Source organism: Epargyreus clarus, unplaced genomic scaffold, assembly GCF_041222505.1.
Source record: "Epargyreus clarus isolate Ecla_fem2 unplaced genomic scaffold, WU_Ecla_fem_2.2 ptg000026l, whole genome shotgun sequence".
NCBI lineage: Eukaryota > Metazoa > Arthropoda > Insecta > Lepidoptera > Hesperiidae > Epargyreus > Epargyreus clarus.
In genome coordinates this window covers 9524082-9548721 of record NW_027332233.1, presented here as the reverse complement: position 1 = coordinate 9548721, position 24640 = coordinate 9524082, and the positions used below count along the sequence as shown (strand labels likewise).

Here is a 24640-nt window from a genome sequence, read left to right as displayed (position 1 = left end):
ATGTGGGCGACAGAGGGTTATGCCAGACTCCCAGCGGTTAATACTCCGCGGTTCTCTCGATGTTGACCATCTCGTATATTTTACCTATATTTTGAACGTTCAGATTCAGTTCAGAACAATGGGAGACATTTAAAACAAAGTCAACAAGTACAGGTCAGTTTCAAAGTATATTTTCCAACACTTAAATACTACTTAGGTTAATATTGAGCAATTAAAAACAGCTTATAGACTACACCTCATAGGTCTACATACTAATAACATTTTAAATGCATTATTTTGTTCATGTCTGCTAATATTTTTAAACTAATCATTAGAAAGTTATTTTTATGCTACAAAAGTAGTGGTAAGATGGTAAGTGGCTACTGCGTTCATAGACATCTGAGTTCTACCTGGGGGTAACCACTGAACACAGATGAGTTGTTACTCCTAAGTCTAATTGTAACACCTCCTTCAAGTGTCTCTTTATTGCCACATCTTTGAAACAGAAATAGGTGTTATTATCAAAATCTTTGCCTTTTCATCATAAATGTTTACCATTATTTTAACAATTAAATTATACACCAGGCGTTAGATTGTCAACGATTGTTTTAACAGCTTGCCACGTTTCCCGAGCGGTAGGGACGATTTGCGAGCCTGGTAAGAGAAAGCCGTATGGTCCGTAGGAATCCCGCAAGTTTACATGATAGGAGTACTTGATTCCGGCCCTAGCTTTTGCCCAGTCGTGGGACATTCCCGATGCCGGCTGCCGAATCTCGTCAGCTGAGCCCACCTGTAAGGGAACACAGTAGATAATTAGAATTACACTTAATGCTGTACGTAACCGCGATTGCAAGTGCCGTGAGGATTTGTAGATTGAGAGAAAAATATATTTGGATTAGGTGGATTGCGAATGTTACGATGAAACAAAACTTATAGGTAATTATGTAGTCATAAGTCTCAAAAGTCCAATGCATTAACAACACGATGGTAATCGTGATGAGGATTATGCGTTTATTTTATGTTGGCAACAAAGTTTTGTAACAATTTATCATAAACAATTTAATTATATTCTATACACTATAAATATAGTTTGCCCTTTGAATCGATAACCTCGTGCCGTATCGGGTGGGATTTATCTTAATCTTTATTAATATGCTTATTATGTGTATTCGTTTCTATTGGTTTTGTTCTTTACAGTATAAACTTTCGAGTTGAGAGAAATCCCTTCGTCGCCGTCGTCTTGGGAGTACTCTTTCACAAACCAATTGCTTTTTATTTTTACTAGTGGTTGGGACCTGGCCATAGCACATTTAAATAGATGGGAAAAAATACAAAATTGATTTATAGTAATGTAACGAGAAAATTAACATATTACAACAAGAATGCAAATTACTTGATACTTAGTCCCGTACAGATCTGCTAGGGCAGCAGTGGCCAGCTTGCCCATTTCTAAAAGCACACCCTCGTCAGGAAACGGCGCCACTGTATGCGAGCTTGGCACCAACCACGCCTGGGAATACGCGTGAAGCGTTATGTAAACCTGCACAGTAAAAATAATACATGAAATACTTTAGAATAGCGCACAATAAAATCGGCCCAGTACGAGTCAAAGTCGCACATAAAGGGTTCCGTACCACCCACACTGTGGTACTTACCACCTACAGATGTTTGTCCTCTATCATATCATAACTAAGCAATATAAGCTAAAAACATTTATTGTATTCGGACTTCATAGAATCTGCGCGCACTGCAGGAATGGCATGGCATAGGATTTGTATGCAACGAATACAATTATAAGTTACTCGTACGTAACAATATGAAATATTTATATTTTCTAACTATCCTATTACGACAGTCAGAGGATACCCTATACCTATTCTGATCCCGAGATACAGGATCAAGAAAGGGTATCGAACCATTAAAAGACGTGGCTATAAATTATGACATCACTACTTTATACATTCCGAGTACTATGAACAAAAAATACTCTACAATTTAAATGTTTGTATGCTTTCTAATTGGAAATACCGTAGACACTTTATATGCGATTATGGAAAAGTACCGGAGTGTGATTTACCGTAACAAGTTTTTAACTTGTAGGTACAACAACAAGTGTATCTTGCTCCATACAAATCTTATACTGTAACCACGGGTATTTTTAATAGATAGGTACGTATAGTTCGCGTAGAACTGCTAGTCCGCTCCAAATATAGAGATGAATCGCGTCGCCATAGCTAATTGTATGACTACATCTGCTCGCAACAACTTCAGAGCGGACTAGCAGTTTGGCGCGGACTATATTAGTCTGTAATTATTCATTTAAATTTTAATATTTAACTTACTGTGAACTACAACAGCTATACAACAATTTGAAATTACTGTAATTTTTTAATTTATGGATTATCCTCACATAACATCAATATCCGCTTGTTATAAACGACAACCGACAAATAATATATGAGGCGACAAAAATATTACCCCGCTATGAAAGTCCTTTTAATATTGAAAATATAATAATTTAATTAAATATGCTCATTTATCATGTCACTTTCTCAAATTGAAAACTAGTACCTTGATTGATTCTGTCTCAGCGATTGACGTTTTCCTTAATTCATCGTTATTTCAAAACTAATTTTCTTTTAATATAATTCGGGATAATTGATGAGAATATTAATAAAATTTATGATGCATTAATGGAGTAAGAGCCACTGTTGTTTATCAATTTAATTGTATAAGGGGTGCCTTGCAATTAAGTAAATAATAAAAAAATCGTAATTCCCATATAAGAGAAATTCCGATATTAGGTGTATATTGTTATATAAAAGAAAACGTAATAAGATGATCTAAGTATAGGTAGGCAGGTACAAGCAAAATATCATTGAATTAAATTATTTGGAGATAAAGAATAAAATAAATGGGGATCTCTTGTAACCATTTATAAATTATTTGTTTGAATATTTATTAATTATACAAGGATACGACTATTTTGAGATTACCTACACCGTTTTATATAAAAAAATATGATCATTAGTGTGAAAGGCACTCAATATGAAGAAAACAAGAAGAAATAAAAAAATGTATATTATATCTAAGTTCATTTAGAAATTTATACCTTTATACCGTAAGAAGGGCAAAATAGAAAGAAGGAAAAACAACATAAAATATGCACGTACTTTTGTCGTAAGTTGTATACACATAAGTATAAGATTTAAAATTGTCTTAATATTCCTGAAGTTGCAATACCGGTATTATCTATAAAGTTCAAAATGCCTTCGAAAGTATCTAATATACTTTAAAAGTCTTCGAAAGTAACGACGTGGGCGAATACCATGTGTTCCGTCGCAATTTCCAACGCCATGCGGTGTGCGGTCTACCTCAGTTCTAAACGAGTGATGAATTGCTAAAAAGATCACTTTGAAAGTGCATTCATACCTATTTCTTTTATATAAAACGAGCATTTACAGCGTATACAAAGCTTTACGAGACTTTCGCTTGATACAGAACTCCTAATATTGTATTGTGTATTCTACTATTATGTAGGAGCATTGTGTAGAATATCATTAGAACGGCTTTTAAATAGTTACACAAAATAATAAAGCTTAGGTTCTATTTAGCACTTTTCATTTTATTGGTTTAATTTCGATAATTATCAATTTTTGAGCACGACAAATACCTACCTATCTATTAAAGATCTGGTAAATAAGAGCAAATATCACTTTTAAGTAAATATATTTTAAGTTTACTTAATTACTTTCAGAACTATTTGAGTACTTTTATTTGGATGGATAAAAAACGCATAATATTCTATTGTGCAATCCTTTGCATCAGAACAATCATACTCGATAGGTTTATTTTTATTGTTTGCCTACACTGTGATTTACGCATTAAATAGGTAGTTCACATTACCATCAGTAGGTACAGTAGTACACACTACATACCTTTTTATTTTTTTTGTTTACGAGGGGGAAACCTTCAAAAGGTAGTCGACGACGTGGGAGCCACGCCGGGTTATGTGGGATTTTTACCGCACTAAAACCCCCCCGGTGGCCGTCCTCAACGCTTGTTGGAGAACTCCGGGATCTCCGAGGGAACACAACCGGAGTCCTCCAAGCGCGATGCCCTGATCGGGCTCTGCCCTACTAGTTACTACATTTTAAGACCTTGCCTGTTTAACGCCGTGAAATGAACAATCGGTCAATAATGTTATGCTCTTAGCCTAAATATTATGTATATAAAAATGCTAGTCATATTAAATGCAATTGTGAAAGTATCTTCTTCAGAAAGTCTACATTTTTTGTACCCATTTATAAAGTCTATATAATAAGATGTTTCAATAGTTAAAATTCATAGTGTTCCGTAACAAATTTAGACTAAAATTAATGTAAAGTTTCATGTAATAAGTTACTCGAATTTAAAAAAAGCTCTTGTGTCTTAGGACGTTTTAAAATATTTACCTAATTCCGTAAAACAGTTATACAGAATATGCCTAGGGAAAAGTTCAGAATGTATCCAAATTACCACCATAATATAGAATAGCATTGTCGTGTCAAAACCAAAAACTAGCCACTTCTGCAGAACACTAATTGTTTAAGTGCCAGAAGCACTTATTCCAGTTATGATTATAATTTTTAAAATTAATTAATTACATCTACTCCAAAATTATCATGTGCAATTATCAACAAACAGAAAAGAGATAATTATTAACAATGAGAAACGATTTTTCAATAATCTTTTATATTTATAATTTGTATTATATTATAAAAACTCGCTAGACGGAATGCTCTTTACAGAGAAATCTGTGTCGAATGATTGTTAAAATATATTTACAATAAAAATATTTATAAAGTGTTTTTGGAACATCCATCATTGACATTATTTTGGATCCTAGTATAACCAATTCGATTTGCGAAATTATTAACATAAATTTACGACTATTAATGATGAGTAGATAGTGTTTAACTGTTTAAAAATTAATAAATTTGTAATTGTTAAAATTTTTGCAATCAATTATGATATTAAAATTAATAATTATCTTCACTAACGGCTAAACAACTTTGTTGCTCTAAAAATGAAATCTAATGTATGTATACTGACTGTATAAAGATAAAGAAATAATATAAAACGAAAAAGAAGATATGAAAAAAATAGTTTATGTAAATTAAATTAATTTAACGTGTAACGTAATTAGAATACAGTACAACCACGTAATAAGTTCGCTCTAATTGAATCTAATTTATAACTGTATCGTAAGATAAAAATAATAATTAAGATATTAAAATTGTGACTTAATTTTATCACGTGTACCTACTGAAGTAGGATTTAATCGTAGGATTCTATATTTTTTTACATTAAATAAACGCTTTCTAAACTTACCTAGGAGTCTTAGAGATCTTATCATAGCTCTAAGATTCCCTGCAAGCAATGAGATATATGAGAAATTCAGCGTTAAAATTATATTTTATACCTTTATTTGCCCTTTACGTTCAGACAAGAAATTAGAGACTGCGCGGGTCTCTGGTTCACTGAAGGGATGTGGTCCAGCGTAGTTCTCCGAGCAGGCATCACGAGATGAATCCTTTTCTCCCCAATGGTAATCCCAGTTGCGATCCACGTCTACTCCGACGCAATCTGTCTGGCCCCAGTTCCATGGTAACCTGGATAAAAATTAAGTTAATTACTCTTAATTTAAAGTAAAATAACCAGAATAACATTTTAGCAAAACGTTTTCTTCGAAACTTTTTGATTTCATGAAATTAGCACACTGCATTTAATAAACCTGCAGCAAGCTTGTGAGCAGAGCCAGATTTAGGGGAGAGCAGACTGGGCCATTAACACTAGGTCTCCACAAGACAGGGGCCTCCACAATAAAGCTAAAAACATTTAAATTTTGACGCGTCACAACTTTTACGCTTTTTTCCAAAACAATACTTTTTGTGTTCCAGAGATGGCTAGGACACAAGCTCATGACGTGGGTACTACATTCTTTCTAAGTTAATAATAAGGATGTTTGTTTGTATGTAGACCTCTACAGCATTCAACATCGAGCAGAAGTAATATCGCTTTTTCTATTTCCTACTACCTACTGTATTTATAAAAAGCCAATTTAAAACCATTTCGCAGATTCTAATCTACGTGTAACGAAGTGTGACTACGAAACATTCTCCCTTTTTGGAAACGGTTTAAATGTTATTACCATAATGAGCAATCTCATAACGGCTATATATGATCATACGGCTCATCCATGGCCAAATTAGAACAGAATTATTCCAATCGCGCGATGATTCAATCCAAATCAATCCAAGTCGCGTTGTTAACATTAAGATAACAAAAAATTGTAGACATATACATTTTGTTTGACAAAAAAAAAACAGTTGAGTTTATCTCTTTTAAAGAGAAAACTTAACCTAAAATGGCAACTTACTGAACTGTTATTTTAGTTTATAGTAAGTTTATATTTACACATATGATTACCTATATGGATAATACGAGTGGGTAGGTACGTGTTTTGATTTAAAACAACTGTATTTACAAGAATAACAGACGTTTTCGTGTGTTTTGAATGATAAGAAAGGTACAGTTATGGGAGTAGGATGTTTAACAAACCTTTGGACTTTCTCAGAGCCTTAACTTTGAGATAGCAGACATCCGGTTTAAACAGTTAAATGTGTCAGCCTTGCCAAATTCGCTGTTATTTTCTATGTAACTTTTTGTCACCTTAATATTTTTTTATTAAGATACGCATTAAGGATAAATAAATGTTTATAAAACTACTCATCTATTTAAGCAATTTAAACAAACTGACATTGATGATATAAATAAAATGTTCATTTGCGTCTTCCTATGTATATTACACACATATTTATATTCTTTATATATCAATCAAATTAATCATCAATTTTACAAGTTAATTCATTACATTGGGAGTCTATTTAGTTATATTGTAAAGTAAAACTCACCATCCAGTGTAATAATCATCGGAGTTATCGGAAACGCGTGAACGAGTTTTTCTCCAGAGTCGGTCGTGTGTGTGCGAGTGTTCGTAGCCGTCCGGGTTTAGAACTGGTAAAATGTAGAAGTCGGCCATATTGAGCATCTCGAGGTCGGGACCTGCGAGGGAAACAACCGTGATCGTTAGCTAAAATAGGAATGCTCTCACTTTTACTTTTAGCCTAGTATTGGCAAGGAAAACTTCATAGAGACGTAATTACTACAACATGACCTAAAGTTTGTGTTTTGACATTATGCCGTGCTAAGAATTATTTGTACTCTTTACTTTTGAACTATTTACGAATAATTATTTTTATTTTTTCCTAGATTAAAATAAGTAACGTCTAGGTAAGTGGTCTTGGAATAAATTACAAACTTATAGTAAAAACAGGACTTAAGATTACCTCCTCAATACTTAATGGACTGAAATATCTAAATTCGATATTTTTTGTTAAAAAGTAAAAAAATATCAAATGAGTACAGCTTTAAAAAATCGGACTCTACTAATTTTTTTTAATTAATAATTTATATTAAAAAAAACAACAGACAAATCGGCATGCCCGTATATATCAAATATTAATTATATCATTACAATGTAACGATTTTAATTAAAAAGCAGACGCACATAGAAAACATGTAGACAGCTCTTAGACCATAAAATATGCTTTATGGTTTTCTCTCGTTCATGTGCAATTATGATGCCTCGCGAATGTTGTTATTGTTGTGTCTATCTACTGGAAATAATTACTTTCTGTGAAGAGAGTAACAAACTTTGCCTTTTACACAACAGCTTAAACGGTGGAACATGACTCTGTGTATTAATTCAAACGACGTGACTTATTTTGCCATACGAAGCGACTTTCAGAGTTTGACCGTCAATAACCTCTTATGCAGACATAAAACATGTCAAACACGTGCCGAGGCAAACATAAATAAAGGATAATGTGAACTAATGTTCATAGTAATCTATAAGATTATTTTCTTGTTTGATGTTTTTTATTACTTTCATACTCGGGTTTTAGTTTTGAAACATATTTTTAATCTAATGTCTAGGCCCTTCTCACCTTCAACGAGTGTATGTAACATCCAAGACACAACCGCTGGTGCTATCCATTCGCGGGCATGTGCTCCTCCTTCAAGCCACACTGCAGGCTTCATATGAGATCGTAACTTCCATTTCTTCTTTTGACCTTTGGTGTTTAAACTGACTGTTTGTGTTTCGTTTGATGGTAGCGATACCTGCACAATTTTAAAAAGTACAAGATTAGAGCGTTGAGTTATTTTGTAATGAGAAGTCAAAGCATAAGACTGTTTTGGCCTCAGGAATCAGATTTAAAGATTTTAAAGATTTATTTCAAGCAAAAACAGTTTTACAAATGATATTGTCGTAAACAGCGGCAATAGTATAAACTGTGTCGCCACTATTTACGCCCACCTCGGAATATAGAAATAAAATTAAATTAAAGAATATTAAAGGTTAATTACAAAAACAAGTACAAAAATACAATTACATGCATCTTAAATCTATGACAACGTTCAACGCAGATGTGGTGTACGTGTGTTTTGTATATGTTGTAAGTGTGTGTGTGTGTGTGTGTTTGTGGGTGTGGGTGAGTGTATGTGCGTCTCATGTTTAGTTGTTAGAAATAAGTGACTCAGTCTCATCATATGTTAAGTTTTGCAAGAACTCCGACAGTTTTGATTTGCATTCCTCGTACCTAAGCGGGTATAATTGTAGAATTTTGTTTACTTTGTTGTATAAAACAGTTGCAAGGTAGTCAAAATGACGTCTTGCCAGTGCACTAGTACATCTGCTAGTATTGAGTATGCGAACGGCGCGCCGTGAGCCACTGTTTGCTTGAACATAGGGGGTACTAGAATGTTTACGGAGTAAAATCTGCCGAATGAACAATTGGCGAACTGACAATACTTTGGAGATTGCATACAATTCAGTTGTAGGGAAACGAATAGGTTTTGAATGTATCACCTTTAAAATTGCTCTCTGCGCTCTCTCCAATCGGAGGAAACTGGTTTTTCCAGCTCCCCCCCAGGCTGAAAGGCAATAAGTCGTAACAGACTGTGCCAGAGAGTAATATACTGTCTTGAGTGTTTGCTCGTCAGTAATACTCCTCAACATCTTAAATATATAAATTAATTTTCTTAATCTAGAAGCTGTAACGTCGACCTGTTGCTTCCAGGTCATTAATTGATCTATTAGCACTCCAAGGTATTTAACAGTCTCAGTCTTTGTTAGCCTCGTGCAGGTGCAGCCAATTTCGTCACCTCTACATCGGTGAGCAGCGATAGTGATGGGTTCGGTTGGTAAAGAAGATGCACTGGCAGAAAATGTTGTAAAGGTAGTTTTACTTAAATTTATGGTGAGCATATTATTATCCAACCAACCCACAATCGTTCTCAATGCGGCTTCAGCATAGATACGAGCTTCAGTCCAAGTGATACCATGGATAAAGAGAGCAGTATCATCCGCGTAAGCTAAAACTTTGCAATTTTTTATGGCCAAATCACAGAGGTCATTTATATAAATAAGGAATAATGTCGGCCCAAGGACACTACCTTGCGGGACGCCATAACATAAAGATAAGTCTGAACTCAAATAATTTTCTATTTTGACGCGCTGTTTTCGTTCGTTCGTTAGATAACTTCTAAAAATCTCAAGAACAAGTCCGCGTACACCTATGCGTTCTAGCTTTTTTAGGAGGTTGGGGATAGAGACGGTGTCAAATGCCTTAGAGAGATCCAAGAATATGCCAATTGTTTTAAATTTTGAATTAAAATTATTGATAATAGTGTTAGTAAGGTGTAATACAGAGTCTTCAGTAGACTTTCCATTACGAGCGCCATACTGAGTCTCTGATAGGATATTGAATGTACTAGCCGAGTTCAGCAGAGATGCCGATATTTGGTCCCAACCCAAAGCACAGTTTTTCAAATTTAGTATCGTACGTTCGACTTCGTCATAGTCATAGTCTTATTAAAGCCATAGAATTGAGCCATGATTTGGTTTGGGGTAACGGAGTCTTATATTGAGGCAATGTGACAAATTTATTGGCTAGGTCAGTACCGATTGTGCTGAAATATTTATTGACAGTATCAACGGACTGAGCGGGGCTCGTATCTATCTGTAATAAATCAGTAGCAGACGTCGTTTTATTGTTTAGGAAAACTGTGTTCTTTATTAATTTCCAAGTAGCCTTGGGGTTGTTTTTTACTTTCTGAAATTCTAGACGTTCGTAAGCCTGTTTTATCTTTTTTAGTAAATTTGTACAATAATTCCTATACCGGGTATAAGTTAGTCTAGCTGTATGGTTGTCTGGATCTTTCTTCGCTAATTTATGCAAACGATCTCGATTTCGAATACATGGTAATAACCCGGGGGTTATCCACGGCTTGATGATTCTATTTTTACTAGGGATGTACACTGATCGTGAATGCGTATTTATAATAGAAATAATATTATTAACCAGGGCATTAGCAGCACTTTCAGCATCAGTCATAGCCATTATAAACGAATAATCAGTCTTCTCAATCTCATTCACACATGCAACTTCATTAATTAAGGTTTTTTTTAGGGCAGATTTAGATGTTTTATTGGTTAGACTACAACAAAATACAATGGGTGCGTGATCTGTTATTAAAGAGTCAATAACCAATGTAACAGAGGGGGTGTTAGCTTTTAACAAAACGTGGTCAAGGCAATTGTTGTTCCTTGTTGGAATCAAGAAAGATGAATCGATGTTGCTCTTGTCCATAGCCGGAGGAGATTATGTTATATCGGGCAACCCGTCTATCTTAGCACGAAGTTTAAGTATAAAAAAAGATAAATTCACGTTTCCATTTCCGTACAAGAATAATATACACTACCTTGACAGCTACTAATGGGCGTCCTTCAGAAGAATGACCGAGAGGCACCAATTCCACAACATCAGTGTACGAGTGTTGGAGGTATTCCAAATATCGGAGGACGTCTGCATAGCGATGGTACCGTCGCCACGTCATTGGATGTCCACGTAATTGTTCCAGCTCTAGTCTTTGCTTCTTCGAGAGCCTGGGATTTTCGTACGTTATTGCCTTCTAGAATAGAATAGAGGAATAGTAAAATAATATAAAATAATAATAATAGTTTTCTCGAGTGAAATTTACCGCGCGTAACTCTATCAATTTTAATACTTAAACTCTTGATAATTTTGGCGAAAAAACTGTTTCGCAAAATACATAACGATTTTTAAGCTAAGTCCATTAAAAACAAAAAAATCTTGTAATAAAATAGGATTTTATGTTTGTCGCGTCGCGTCGCGTGTAAATAGATAAATATGAACCTAAAAATCACAAACTCTAAAAATTAAAATCACAAACGCGTCAATTTAATTTGTTGCATAGAGTACCTAATAGTACACAATACATTTAAGTCAGTCTTACTTGCAAGTCCCATATAATGACATCAAACTCGATCATGGATGATTTCAAATGGTCTTTGACATCCACCAAGAGATCTGGAGGGACAAGGAGATCTGTGGAGCCGTTGAGCGAAGGTGCGGTCCACCACAACAAGCCCGATCCTTCGCTATCCTCTTGAAGTTCTAGTAGCGCACGTATTTTCCACTGCGTGTCGGGAAATGCTCTCAGAAGTTGATAGCCTTTATAGTTTTTCTTCGCGGCTTTCTTTGGTGGTTTCTTATCTAAGTGAAATAAGAAAAATTAATGATGATAAATATAGTAGCAAGATAAAGAATATCTATTATAGATAAATAGAGATATGTTGCTGAGTGACCTTTCTAATGTCACACATATTTAAACAATAGTAGTCTGCCGTCTAACATTGCACTGTGACCTTCCAAGAAAGGAGGTAATCATGCCTTACAAAGCCGTGTCTCGTTAGACTTAATTCAGAACTTGTTTAAAAACTGAAAAATATTTAGAAATCTAAGTAGCATGATTAAGAACACCTTTGTCGACAAGCCAGACATTGGTGCATCATTAAAATAAATAATATGATGTATCGCTGCAGTTCTTCCGGAGCTTTTATATAAATTGCAATAAGTATTTACAATAAAAGTAAATTATTTAGAATACGTATGCACTAACGCTCTGCAAAAGCGGAAATTTGCTGCATCATTTAAATAAACAGTATAATCTATTACACTTTATTTTATAACTCTTTTTATGTTTCACTGCTGGGCACCGGTACATCCACAAGAATACTACGGTAGGTCTGGATCGTACTTCATTTCCCCACTGCGTATTCATCCATCAGCCTTTACTGGTCCACTGCTGGACATAGGCCTCCCCTAGTCTGCGCCACTCCGACCGGTCTTGGGCCGTCTGCATCCAGCGGTTTCCCGCCGTCCGCTTCAGGTCGTCAGTCCACCTGGTCGGGGGGCGTCCTGTACTCCTTTTGCCGAGACGTGGTCTCCATTCGAGGACCTTCCGACCCCACCGGTTATCGGTCCTGCGAACTATGTGGCCAGCCCATTGCCACTTCAGCTTGCTTATTTTGAGAGCTATGTCGGTAACTTTCGTTCGCCTACGGATTTCCTCGTTACGAATTCTGTCGCGTAGGGAAATACCGAGCATAGCTCTCTCCATAGCTCGCTGAGCGACTTTGAGTCTTCGTATAAGGCTCACAGTGAAAGACCACGTCTCGGCACCGTACGTCATCACTGGCAACACACACTGCTCGAACATCTTCGACTTCAGGCTCTGAGGTATCTTGGATGAGAAGATGTCACGCAATTTCCCGAACGCTGCCCAACCGAGTCGGATTCTACGAGTGACCTCTTTCTCGAAGTTGGACTTACCCATCTGGATTATCTGTCCCAGGTAAACGTATTCGTCAACAACTTCGAGTGTGACGCCATCTACAACGACCGGCATGGGTGTGACATGGACGTTAGACATGATCTTCGTCTTGTCCATGTTCATCTTAAGACCTACCCGTTGAGAGGCGTCACAGAGGTCATTGAGCATGGTATTGAGGTCCTCCAGCGACTCCGCCATGATGACGATATCGTCTGCGAATCGAAGGTGAGTGATGTATTCGCCATCGATGTTGATGCCGAATCCTTTCCACTCCATCAGTTTGAACACGTCCTCCAGTGCAGCGGTACACAGTTTTGGAGACAATACGTCACCCTGTCTCACACCTCGCTGCACTTGGATGGGGTTCGTACTTCTGTCGTGTAATCGGATCGTCATTGAGGCTGCCTTATACATACACTTCAACACTTCGATGTATCGATAGTCGATCTGGCACCTCTGGAGTGACTCCAATACCGCCCACGTCTCGATAGAATCGAAGGCTTTCTCATAGTCCACATAAGCCACGCACAACGGCAGGTTGTACTCCTCGGACTTCTGTACCACCTGCCGCAGCGTGTGTATGTGGTCCATGGTGCTAAAGCCTTTTCGAAAGCCGGCTTGTTCGGGAGGCTGGAAGTCGTCAAGCCTGCGAGCTATTCGATTGTAGATGACCCTCGAGAACACTTTGTAGACATGGCTCAAAAGCGCAATGGGCCTGTAGTTCTTCAACAAAGACGTATCGCCTTTTTTGAAGAACAGTACCACCACGCTTTTGCTCCACGCCTCCGGTGCTATACCCTGGCTAATGACGGAATCGAATAGCTGTTGGAGTGCTATTAAAATCGGTTTGCCACCTGCTTTTAGCAGTTCCGTTGTTATTCCGTCTTCGCCAGGGGCTCGGTTGTTTTTGAGCTGTTTGAGGGCCATTCTTATCTCGTAAAGGCTGACGTCCGGGATATCTTCGGTATAGTGCCGGGTTAGCGTGGCTCGCTTGTCAAAGACAGGTCGTAGAGGCGCACGCGAAGTGGTATATAACTGTCCGAAGAACTTCTCAATTTCTCTCAGAACTTCAGGCCTCGTGGCAACTGTGGTGCCGGCATCCGTCCTCAGCTGCGTCAGCAAGCTTTGCCCAACCCGCAGATCCCTTGCGAAGACTTTGGAGCCTTTATTTCGCTCAATGCACTCTTTAATGCGAATAGCATTAGAGAGGCGCAAGTCGTGTCGCATTCTATTAAAGATCTGTGCGTTGAGCCGCCTGTACTTAGACAGTGAAGCCGGAGACTGCACACACATTGCCCGCCGCTCTGCCATAAGTCCGAGTGTATGGGCTGAGAGCCTTTGAGTTGCTCTTTTGGAGGCGGTCTGGTAATACTTCGACCCCACCTCACGGACAGTTTCTACCAACTTGGTGTTAATATCGTCAACATCTACGCAACGTTCTAGGCATCGCAGACGATTATCGAGCTCGAGTCGAAAGTCTTCAGAGCCCTGGACCTGGCAAGGTGTTGGACGAAGTATCGACTTCATAAGGCGGGACCGTTCCAGCTTGACTTGGATATTTAACGTGCCTCTAACCATCCGGTGATCGCTTCCGGTTTTAAGCCTATTGATCACAGAGACATCGTTAAATATATGCCGTTTGTCCGCCAATATGAAGTCAATCTCGTTTTTGGTAGTACCATCGGGACTCATCCAGGTCCACTTCCTCTGGGGCTTCTTCTTGAAAAAGGAGTTCATCATATAGAATCCTTCCTTTTCCAAAAAGTTAGCCAGCAAGTGGCCTCGATGGTTCCGACGACCAAATCCAAAAGGCCCCACCTTCGACTCATCGCCATATTGGACACCTAGTTTTGCATTGAAGTCCCCCATCACAACCGTGAAGTACGATTTTGAGGTATGTATGGCTTTTGATATGTCCTCATACATAACCTCAACCTCGTCGTCGGAGTGTGTCGATGTCGGCGCATATACCTGTATGACCTTCAGCGAGTATCTTTTAGATACTCTGAGTATAAGGTATGCTACCCTTGGCGACACACTCTTGATCTCCACTATGTTGTTGACGAGGGATTTGTTGACGATAAACCCGACACCACCTTGGGACAGATGTTCGCCCTCTCGGTGATAGAGCAAGTTACCGGATTTTAGGATCGTCGAGTCCTCCCCCTGTCTTCGGACTTCAGACAACCCTATAATACTCCAGTTTAACTTGCCTATCTCTTCTTCCAGCTCATATATCTTCTCATCGTTCCTCAGAGTCCTGGTGTTATATGTTGCCAGGTGCAGCAGTCGTCGTTTATGGTAGCCCGATCTCTGCCGGAGATTCTTAGCACCCCCTGCCCCGCCGTAACCGTGACCGCTACCGTAGCCAGGAATAGCGGGGCTGCCGGGGACTGGGGGCCGGGGTTTTGTTGCAGCTGCCATTAGGGGGTTGTTGCCATTGTCACCGCGCTTGGCTGTGCGTGTTGGTGACCGCAGTATGGTGGTAAATTCACAGAGAGACGCTGCTGCCCATCTCCTGGTTTTTGTCCCTTAGTCGACTCTTACGACATCCACGGGAAGAGAGGGAGTGGTGCTATTCGCAGCCGGCACCACACGGCATATTATTGTTAAACATCACTAACTTGCATTAGTCGTAGATTCAGCAACATCGTTCTCTTCAGAATCGAGCAGGTCTTGGAACCAATTGTTCGTAGAGGTTGTTGGCGGAATTGGAGTGGTAGTGGTGCTGGTGGTGGAAGTTTTTGCTTCAACTTCATCAAACCAGTTACCGCTGAACCACGATGACTTCGAGCCCATTAACCACTGGTATACTTTTGTGAAAAATCCTGTGAACAAACAATATTTATTAATCAATTTTGAACCCATCGTAATGTATGCCTCATCGTGTCACCACATAGCTAATACGTGTGTGTATTAATTACCACAAGTGTACTACAATATTTTAACAAATAAGTCGTAAGGAGTTAATCTACGTGCGACAGCCCATGCCACCGACGGTCGCCGCTCATCGTCAGCCACCGAAGACCGACAACGGTCAAATCAAATCAAATCAACCATCGGTCGCAAATACCAGTAACAATCAAAAACCATGCTTACATCCTTATACGATTACTCTTTCTTTCATTCAAAACACGTGTTAAAAATACTTTCTTAATATATATTGGATATTCTTACTTTAACTTTCAGTGACAATTTGTAGAATTCCGAAGAAAACTTTTCCGTTCGTCTATCGCAAGTGTGATGTTAACGGCCATTTTATGATCCTTACTTTCTTTTTGCATTAACAAAACGCTTCATACTTGTATAAATGGCACTTAACGCTATGATACTTCGTACGGTGGACACTATAGATTCGAACGAATGTAAGTATTCAATACCTACTATCAAGTTATTATAATCTTCAAATAATATCATCAATATTATAAATAATACGTTTTCATAATAAATACAGTCATCAACATCAACAACCCATTACTATCCCACTGCTGGGCAAGGGCCTCCTCTCATAATGAGAAGTATTAGGCCGTAGTCCACCGCGCTGGCCAAGTGCGTATTGGTAGACTTCACATACCCTTGAGTTTTTTTTTTTTACAATTCTCTCAGGTATTCTCTCAGGTTTCCTCACGATGTTTTCCTTCACCGTTTAGCAAGTGATAATTAATTTCTAATACGCACATAACTATGAATTTTTTTTTTTTTTATATGTAACCTAACGATAAGGCAGACGGGCTGCCTGATGGAAAGCAGTCGCCTATGGACATTTGCAACACCAGAGGAGTCGCCAATGCATCGCCGGCTTTGAAGGAGAGCTCTTTTTACACCCCTCTTGAAGAGCCCCATGTCATAGTCCTGAGGGAATACCTCAGGAGGAAGTTCATTTCACATTTTGCACGTACGCGGCAAAAATGATCTATTAAACCGAACCGTGGAGGACCGCCACGGGTCCAGTTGATGTGGATGGAACCTCATCCTTCGGCGAGTGGTGCGATGAAGGAAAGGCGACGTAGGCACCAGATCAAACAGTTGGTCAACTCAGAACACTCACCATTGTAAAGTCGGTAGAACACACAGAGGGAACCTATGTCCCTCCGAAGGCTTAAGGGTTCTAACCGATCAGAGATCGCTGGGTCATCGACGATTCGCACCGCGCGTTTCTGTACGGAGTCAAGTGGGTTAAGTTGGTATTGTGGTGCCCCTGCCCAGAGATGCGAGCAGTACTCCATGTGGGGCCTCACTTGCGCTTTATAAAGCAGCAGGAGTTTAGAGGAAGCAGCAGAGAAATTAGAGGTGGGTTGCCTGCCTGGTTTTGAAACTCAGATCCCTCGATCGAGAGGCCGAGTTTCTTAACCACTAGGCTATCACTGCTTATCCCAAATACAGTCACTCCCACTATTTAAACGAATCCAAAGATATCTCATATATTGGAATGTGACAAACATTGAGTGCCGTACATACATACTTATGGTGGAAAATCCTCGACATTCAGGAAAAAAGAAAAGCTTGGCCTTTTCATTATGTATGAAAATATTATCAATGAGATATAATGAAGGTATTAATTAATCTTCCTATGTCAATTTAGTGGCAAATTGGTGTTATTTCACAAAATCGTCGTTTGGACGTATCAGGTGAATTACATTTTATACCTGTTAATTTTTTAATTGATTTAATTAGAATTTACTCCTCCCATTCTTAAATGCGTCTGATAAATAAGTAATTAAAATGTTATGTGATTTATTCCTCAATGAAGATGTAATAAAATAAGATGTACCTTTTTTTTTTCTTTTCGAGGGGGAAACCTTCAAAAGGTACCCGGTGCCGTGGGAGCGACACGGGGTTGAAAGCCCCTTTTAGTCGCTTCTTACGACAGGCAGGGGATACCGTAGCCCTATTCTGGTCCCGGAACTACAGGGACAAAATAAGATGTACCTAGTAAAATAGCAAGTAAGTGTTTATTTCGTGTTAGTTGTGAAAGCTCATGAAAGTCGTAATATCCCCGATTTATCACTATTCCAATGTTTGACTGGTGCGGAACCACCGTCACACCTAATTTAGCCTTGATTGCAGTAATTTTTGCATTCGTTTTCTAAAGCTGTGGTAAGCCGTTTCCACATCAATGATAGTATTTAATGATTGGCCTATGTTAGGATTCATGTCATAGATGTTCAAATCATACGAAATGTCCACAATGTCTTTTTATGTGGTTCTTTTTCGAATAACCTGAAAGTGAAAATACGAATTTACCTTTTTATGATTCTGTACTTAATGGTTAAAACCACAGCCTAAGCTATATGTCCGTAAGTCCGTATATCACAAGGATCTCAATTTCTAGATACAGACAATAAATACAGAAAGAACGTTCAATAATAAATGTGTTTCGCATATTAAAAATCGATACTTTTCGGTTTATCAATTGAACTGTAATGAGTAGACACTTTAAATTTTAATAATGCATATATTTGTTATATCTCTATATCTATCACATACTTAAATACTAAAAAATCTCAGAACACACATCTGTATATTATGTATCTAAGCCAGATGGTCATGGACTCATGGGAGATCAGCAAGTTTTCCGCATACCAAGAGTGCCCGATGTGCCTAAAGAAGTTTTACTTCGAAAATTAAATGAACCCTCCATATGCTTTTCACCTTAAAAAATTAATGAACCTTGTGCTAGTTTGATTGATTGGCCATTGATGTGACTTGCACTTGGCGATTTAGACATGCGTTATAATGTAGGCAAAAAACATAATCCATTTCTATATTTTATTTGACACGGGTTTGTACAAGTGGGTAAAGTGGTGTTGAAGAAACAGTTGCCTCTCGGTTTCTCGGAAGTCTTAACGACTGTCTAATGACACCAACTAGGTACGATTGTTTAAGACACGCCTGTGTTTATTGTTCTAGAGTGGTTCGTGTTGTTATATCAGATTTTTTCTTACATGTCCGATTATATACAAGATCGCAAGTGAATTACGAAGTTCATAATTAATGAAGATTTGACTTGTGAAGTAGTACTCTATAGAATCAGAATCCATTGATAGTCTTATAACTCAATGTAGAGACTAGAGAGTAATATTATTACATCAGTGAAACTAGTAACTATTAGTATTATTATACCAGTGAAGGTAGTCAAACCTTTTACTCTGAATTGAATTATTATTTTAATAACTTAATATAGATATTAAATTCTTTGTCATTAAAAAATATTGTCAAGATTGTAGTTCGATTAGCATTAAAAACGTGTTTTTTTTTTAATTTTTTTAAACTATTACTTATTTTAATTTTTTAGTTTTTTTTAGTCTGTGACAAACTCATAAATTGGGGTATTAATTTATCTAATAAGAATAATGGGAAACTATTATCAAATTATTGCATTGTCATTGGTCATATGTGTGTAAAGTTTCAAATTAATCAGAGTTGTGGAACTTTGTGAAAATTGAGTTCAAAGATTCCGTTACATATATACATACAACCCAAGCTAATAAAAGCGTGTTAAAATATACATAGGTACACATACATACTTAGGTACATTTTTTCTAGTAACAAACTTATCTAAGAATGTTAATGTCCGTCATAAAATGGTACGATGATAGAATAATATTATTCCAGTAGTGAAACCACAAACAAAGCGTTAATAAGACAAACTTGTGAATCAACTCATTCTAATACAAAAAACTACTTTTGTACGATTGTTTTTATAACAATCTAATCTAAGAACGGTAATGTTCATCATAAAATATTACAATCCTCATTTTTTACGCTGCCATCCTCTTAAATTCAAATAGTCTACTAATCTATAAGCGCTTCACGGGCGTGTATGAGTAGGTCAATGGAAAGATAACTTGACACCGTAATAAATATGTAATTTCTAGAACTACATCTATCTAATTACTAGTAGTAGTAATTAGATGTAATTAAAGTGTTTTATAGGTATTATACAAGTAGCAAACCAGCATGCAGTCCACTTGATGGTAAGTGAACTGCTGCCCATTGACATCTACAATCCACTTCAGATCAAAATCCTACCTGAGGTCGGTCACAGATGCTATGCTATCCTAGAGGTCTAAGTAGGAACGCCTCATATAAGTGGTTCTCCCTTATAATACTTTTCAAACCAAATTGTTTTATAAAGCAGAAACTGGTGTGATTGTAGTGCAAAAGTCGAAACTTTTCCTTTATTTATCGAACTAAAATTTTGCTTTATTTAACCACTATATGCCACCTACTTTCTTTGGTAAAATTCTTTAGAATACAACGTGAAAAATGCTACTAAGAAACATACAACATTCTCGTAGACATTTTCCTCATAGTCGTCTGATTATTTCCTATCGAGCTAACCGGAAATTAACGATGAGGCGTCATTAGCCTTAAATGGCTCATGGCCAGTATTGGACAGTAGTCTAATCGAATTCGCCTTTAAGTGTTCTTCGCCTTATACATAGCAGAACGGATTATAAGATTTAATATTTATATGTAAGTAGTTATCATTTCATTTTTTTCTGCCCTATCAAACTTACATGTAATACCTCCTCTGCTCAGAATCGTTGTTAAGATTAACTGTTAATTATTTCATAACCGTTTTCGTTTTTTCATTCACCTGGCTCGTTGTCTGTTTCAAGTAGTATAATTTTTGAAAGCGTTTAAATTTGACGGAAGAACTTGTGGTTCTTCCGCATATCAGGGTATGGGATTGTAAGCAACTAATTGTAACTAACTGCTTCCATGCGGTCTACACAACAAAGTAGTAAGTACGAAACTAATTGCAACGGAGAGCCAAATAAAGTATTGTACGATGTTCACCTTTTCAGTTTTGATCAGAAATAAATGAGTCAGTATTAAAATGAATACAGATTCAGTAAGATCATAAAACATGTTAAATTTTATTAGGTGTCGAATATTTGTTGACGTGTAATTTTATTTAGTTGGTGCGTACACGTCCAAATGCATTTTTCTATTATTTATTTATTACTTTAAAGATACATAAAAGTTTATTTAAATATTATAAATTTAATTTACTGGTCACATAATAACATGATAATGTTGTATTTAATGGAAGCCTAGGATGCATAATATCATGTTTTCTATAAAAACAACATTAGTCGATTAAACGGTAATAACTTGACGAGCGTGTAAATGTGCAAAAAGTGCCTTAACGGTTCTGAACATAGCGAAGATGATGAAAATGGAACAAGTTATATTCGAGGCGTTTCGAATTATTAAATATCCATTCGTTTCACTCTATTGTAGTGGTAGTTAACTTTTATTTAAATTTACAATCAGTTTGATTGAAAAGTTAAGTGTATTATGAAGTGTCGGTGTATTAAAAACAAATAGTGCTGACCTAGAAGTCTAAATTCGACCATAATCAAAAATGATAAACTAAGTTAGTTTATCGGTACCAAAAACAAAAGAAAAAAATCGATTGACAAAAGGAAGACAGATAGTATGGAACTGCTTTATTATTGACTATTTACATCTTACTCGTATATATAAAAATCCCGTGTCACAATGTTAGTTACCGTACTCCTCCGAAACGGCTTTACCGATTTTCACCAAATTTTATATTCTTATTCAATAGGTCTGAGAATCGGCTACTATCTATTTTTTCATATAACCTTAAGTGATAAGGGTTGTTCACCCTTAACATTTTTTTATTTATATGGCAACACAAAGTTTGCCGGGTCAGCTAGTATTATTATAGATTAAAAGTAACATTTCTTCTATTCTCGGAAGAATAACCTAAGCACATTGTTCTGAGCTTCTACTCTCTCATTTCTGACTACTATATTAACTTTTTGTAGTTTTCATCTGCTCGTAATACTTAAATTAACAATATATAGTTTATTCTTACATGTATTGTATTATGTGTATTTTAGAATTATCAAGAATTAGAAACAGAAGTTTTAGCTTAAAACACTTCCACCACTTTTATGTTTATTTTAATATAATTCTACATTTCTAGACTGAAAAATTAGACGTCAAGCAAGATGGAAAGTAGTGCTCAATTCCGACTTTAACAAATGTTCAGTGTTTATTTCAAATGTTGTACATAATTATAATCTAATGTGCATAAACTATGTGAGCTGGTTCATTTCTGTACTATTCAAAGTTTTTGAAAGTATTTTCAGTTTAAGAATTATTTCGATTTGACGGATCAGAAAACGTAATGAATGGTATATGTGAGTGGTGTGTATGTGTGTACCTTGATTAGTGCGTACCAGAATTTATTGCACAATAAAGATATCTATTTTAGATACATTTGAGAAAGCACGTACGAGTAAAGTTATAAATTTTAATGAACATGATGTTCAATTTCTATGGATTGTGTTTACCCGTAGAAGGTGAAGGTATGAAGGTGGTAGAACCCTTTGTGGTTGGACTCCGGCGGCACCACCGCCACACCTATTTCTGCCTAATAATAGCAGTGTTAGGCGCTGCTGTGTTCCGTTTTGAAGGGTGTGGTAAGGGAGATATACTTTTTCGAGGCGTTCCAGCTTAGTCCTCAAGGGTAGCAGCGCATCTGTGGCCGACCTCAGGTAGGAATATCTATTCCTATCTGGGGTTGATTACAGATGTCCATGGGCGGCAGTAGCCACTTACCATCAGGTGGACTGCATGCTCGTCTACTACTCCTATATTATAAAAAAAAAAAAAACCCGACTGCAGAGGTAATGTTTTTCAAACATTTATGTATGTCTCATTCTATGGTATGTCCTCCAGCCCAACAGCTTGACGGATTTAAAATATGAGGTGTCGTTGGATTCTAAACTATGGAAGTAACATAAGCTATATTTTTTAAGTAATCGCGTTTTGTTTCTATAATAATTATGTTACTAGTCTCCATACCATAAATATGACCAGTGAAGCGTGAAGTGAAAACACTATATTAGTAAACTAAATTCCTTTAATTAAGTATGAAGTAGGTATCTATCATTTTATATTTTAAAGGTCACAATTTTATTCTATGTTATGCTTATTAGTTTTAATGTTACAATGATAATTAAAATTATATTATGGTTCTGTTTTCAAATATTAATTTTCTAAAAAACTATGTACAACGTTTAGACTTTAAATAAGGATGCATTTTGACTATGTACCAACCTGTTTTGACTTGCTTCTTATTAGATTTCTGGGCTTTATTGTCTTGAAAAAACGAGGAGAGCCACCAGGCCTTTTTTGGTGGACATGTTGGCTTCTTGTTCGATGGAGCCTTTGTTGCTTTTGTAACGTGACGCACGGGCCGCGCGGTAGATTGCCGGGATGTGGTCACTGTCCGCCGTCGGGTAGTTCGTTGAGGGCGGCGCGTCGTTGAGGGTTTCCGCGAAGTATTTGGCCGACGAGAAGTTGTCGGTTTCTTTGTACTACGTGTGGGCTTGTGCATCGCATCGCCCACCCACACTTGTTGATCTCCAAGCTCTACCACAGATTGTAGCGGAATCCGCGTAAACGGATCAAGTGGCGATTCAGTTAACGCAGGTCGCTTCGTCACTATAAAGTTCGTATGACTTTGTATATTAATTGTTGTTTTTATTATTTTGTTTTTATTATCTTTGCCGTTACCTTTGAGTTCACTTTTGTTTTTCATAGTCACGTTTAGCGTGGGCACTTTGGTCTTTAATATCACTTTGGCACTAGGTTTTGTGGTGGACCGCGAGGGAAGCGGCGTTTCGTATGTGTCGTAGTCTTCCCAGAGCGCGAAGGGGTCTAGGTCGGAATCCGAGGCTTCCGAGGAGTGTTGGGGCGAGCGGCGTGCGGCCGCCGCGCAAGCGATCAACGCTAGCAGCGTCAGATGACGCGCCATGAGGCGAACGTGTTCGCATGGCGAGGTGCGCGCGCACTGTACGCACGGTGCCCGCTTGCCGCTGCGACCACCTTCCCTGCCACCGTCATTATGCAGCGATATCGCTTTTAGCTGCCCACCACCACTAGGTCAACCCGCCTGTTCGAATTATACGTCCAGTTCGCCGTTTAACTTTAATGCTTATCTTTAGACAGTTTTCCCTTATCAGCTGATTACATACTACAAGTGATTTATTCAAATTAAACATAAATTCGAAAAATTTAAGATTGTTACATTAAGTAGGTATATGCTACGACGTTTCAAAGGAATTTCCAGGCATAAATTTAGTAGGTATGCTAAGTAAAAGTGAGAGATGGATATTCTAGACAGTATTATAAGTAGGTACCATGTCATGCTTTACGACTACAACGTCACAATTGTTTGTGTTAGAACTGTAATGCTTCTTGTTTCTTCTTCAACTATTATGTCGAGCAAAAGCAAAATTTTATAGAGTAGTCCGATAACACGCAACAAGTTACATTCTACGAGTAGTTCTGACTGACTCGGGATCAACTATTCCATGTTGAGCTAAATCAGTGTTTCTCAAAGCGGGTGGTAACACCCCCTTGTGGTCACTGGAATTTACAGGGAGCTGAGAAAAGCCTAGAGAAATTTGTAATTGTATTCGGCGGCTTATTGTTATAGGATATAATTAAACTTAGCAACTGAATTAAGCCAGTTGACTCCAACCGATTGAACATAGATTTTGTATTGATAATATTTGAATAGATTAGCTACGTCGTCATGTTGTGGGTTTCAATTGAACGGCTTTTAGAAAACTGACTGAGAAAATTATCAAAATTACTAAACTTTTTTTTAGAATTTTGTTAAATAATTACCTGTGTCCAAAGTGCGGAGATTTTGGGGGGCGCTAGAAAATAAGTGATACTAAATACGGGCGAGAGACAAAGTAAGTTTGAGAACCTGTGAGCTAAATGTATCCAGTTCAACCGACGTGACCGTAACCGTATTAGTGCTCATAACTATCGCTGCTCTAGAAAGAAAACATAG

At 37.4% G+C, this 24640-nt stretch overlaps 1 protein-coding gene across 1 annotated transcript; it reads right to left on the bottom strand.

The window, feature by feature from the left end:
* Positions 1–353: 353 nt before the first annotated feature.
* LOC140753320 (carboxypeptidase A2) lies at positions 354–23623 on the bottom strand. The gene is made up of 9 exons (XM_073087848.1): positions 22891–23623; positions 15408–15611; positions 11404–11663; positions 10849–11058; positions 8031–8205; positions 6936–7086; positions 5444–5633; positions 1373–1519; positions 354–769 (listed from the first exon to the last, which is right to left on the bottom strand). Exons 1-9 carry the CDS (start codon positions 23588–23590, stop codon positions 554–556), a joined length of 2253 nt encoding a protein of 750 aa, XP_072943949.1. The 5' UTR covers positions 23591–23623; the 3' UTR covers positions 354–553.
* Between the last annotated feature and the right edge of the window lie 1017 nt (positions 23624–24640).

What these genes read in the sequence shown, in the direction of transcription:
- LOC140753320 (XM_073087848.1), bottom strand. Translation starts at nt 23,590, where the DNA reads ATGGCGCGTCATCTGACGCTGCTAGCGTTGATCGCTTGCGCGGCGGCC. An exon ending in TCATTATATGGGACTTGCAA is followed by an intron (nt 11,059 to 11,403) that starts GTAAGACTGACT and finishes ATTCTATTCTAG; the next exon opens with AAGGCAATAACGTACGAAAA. An exon ending in GATGATTATTACACTGGATG is followed by an intron (nt 5,634 to 6,935) that starts GTGAGTTTTACT and finishes ATTTTTATCCAG; the next exon opens with GTTACCATGGAACTGGGGCC.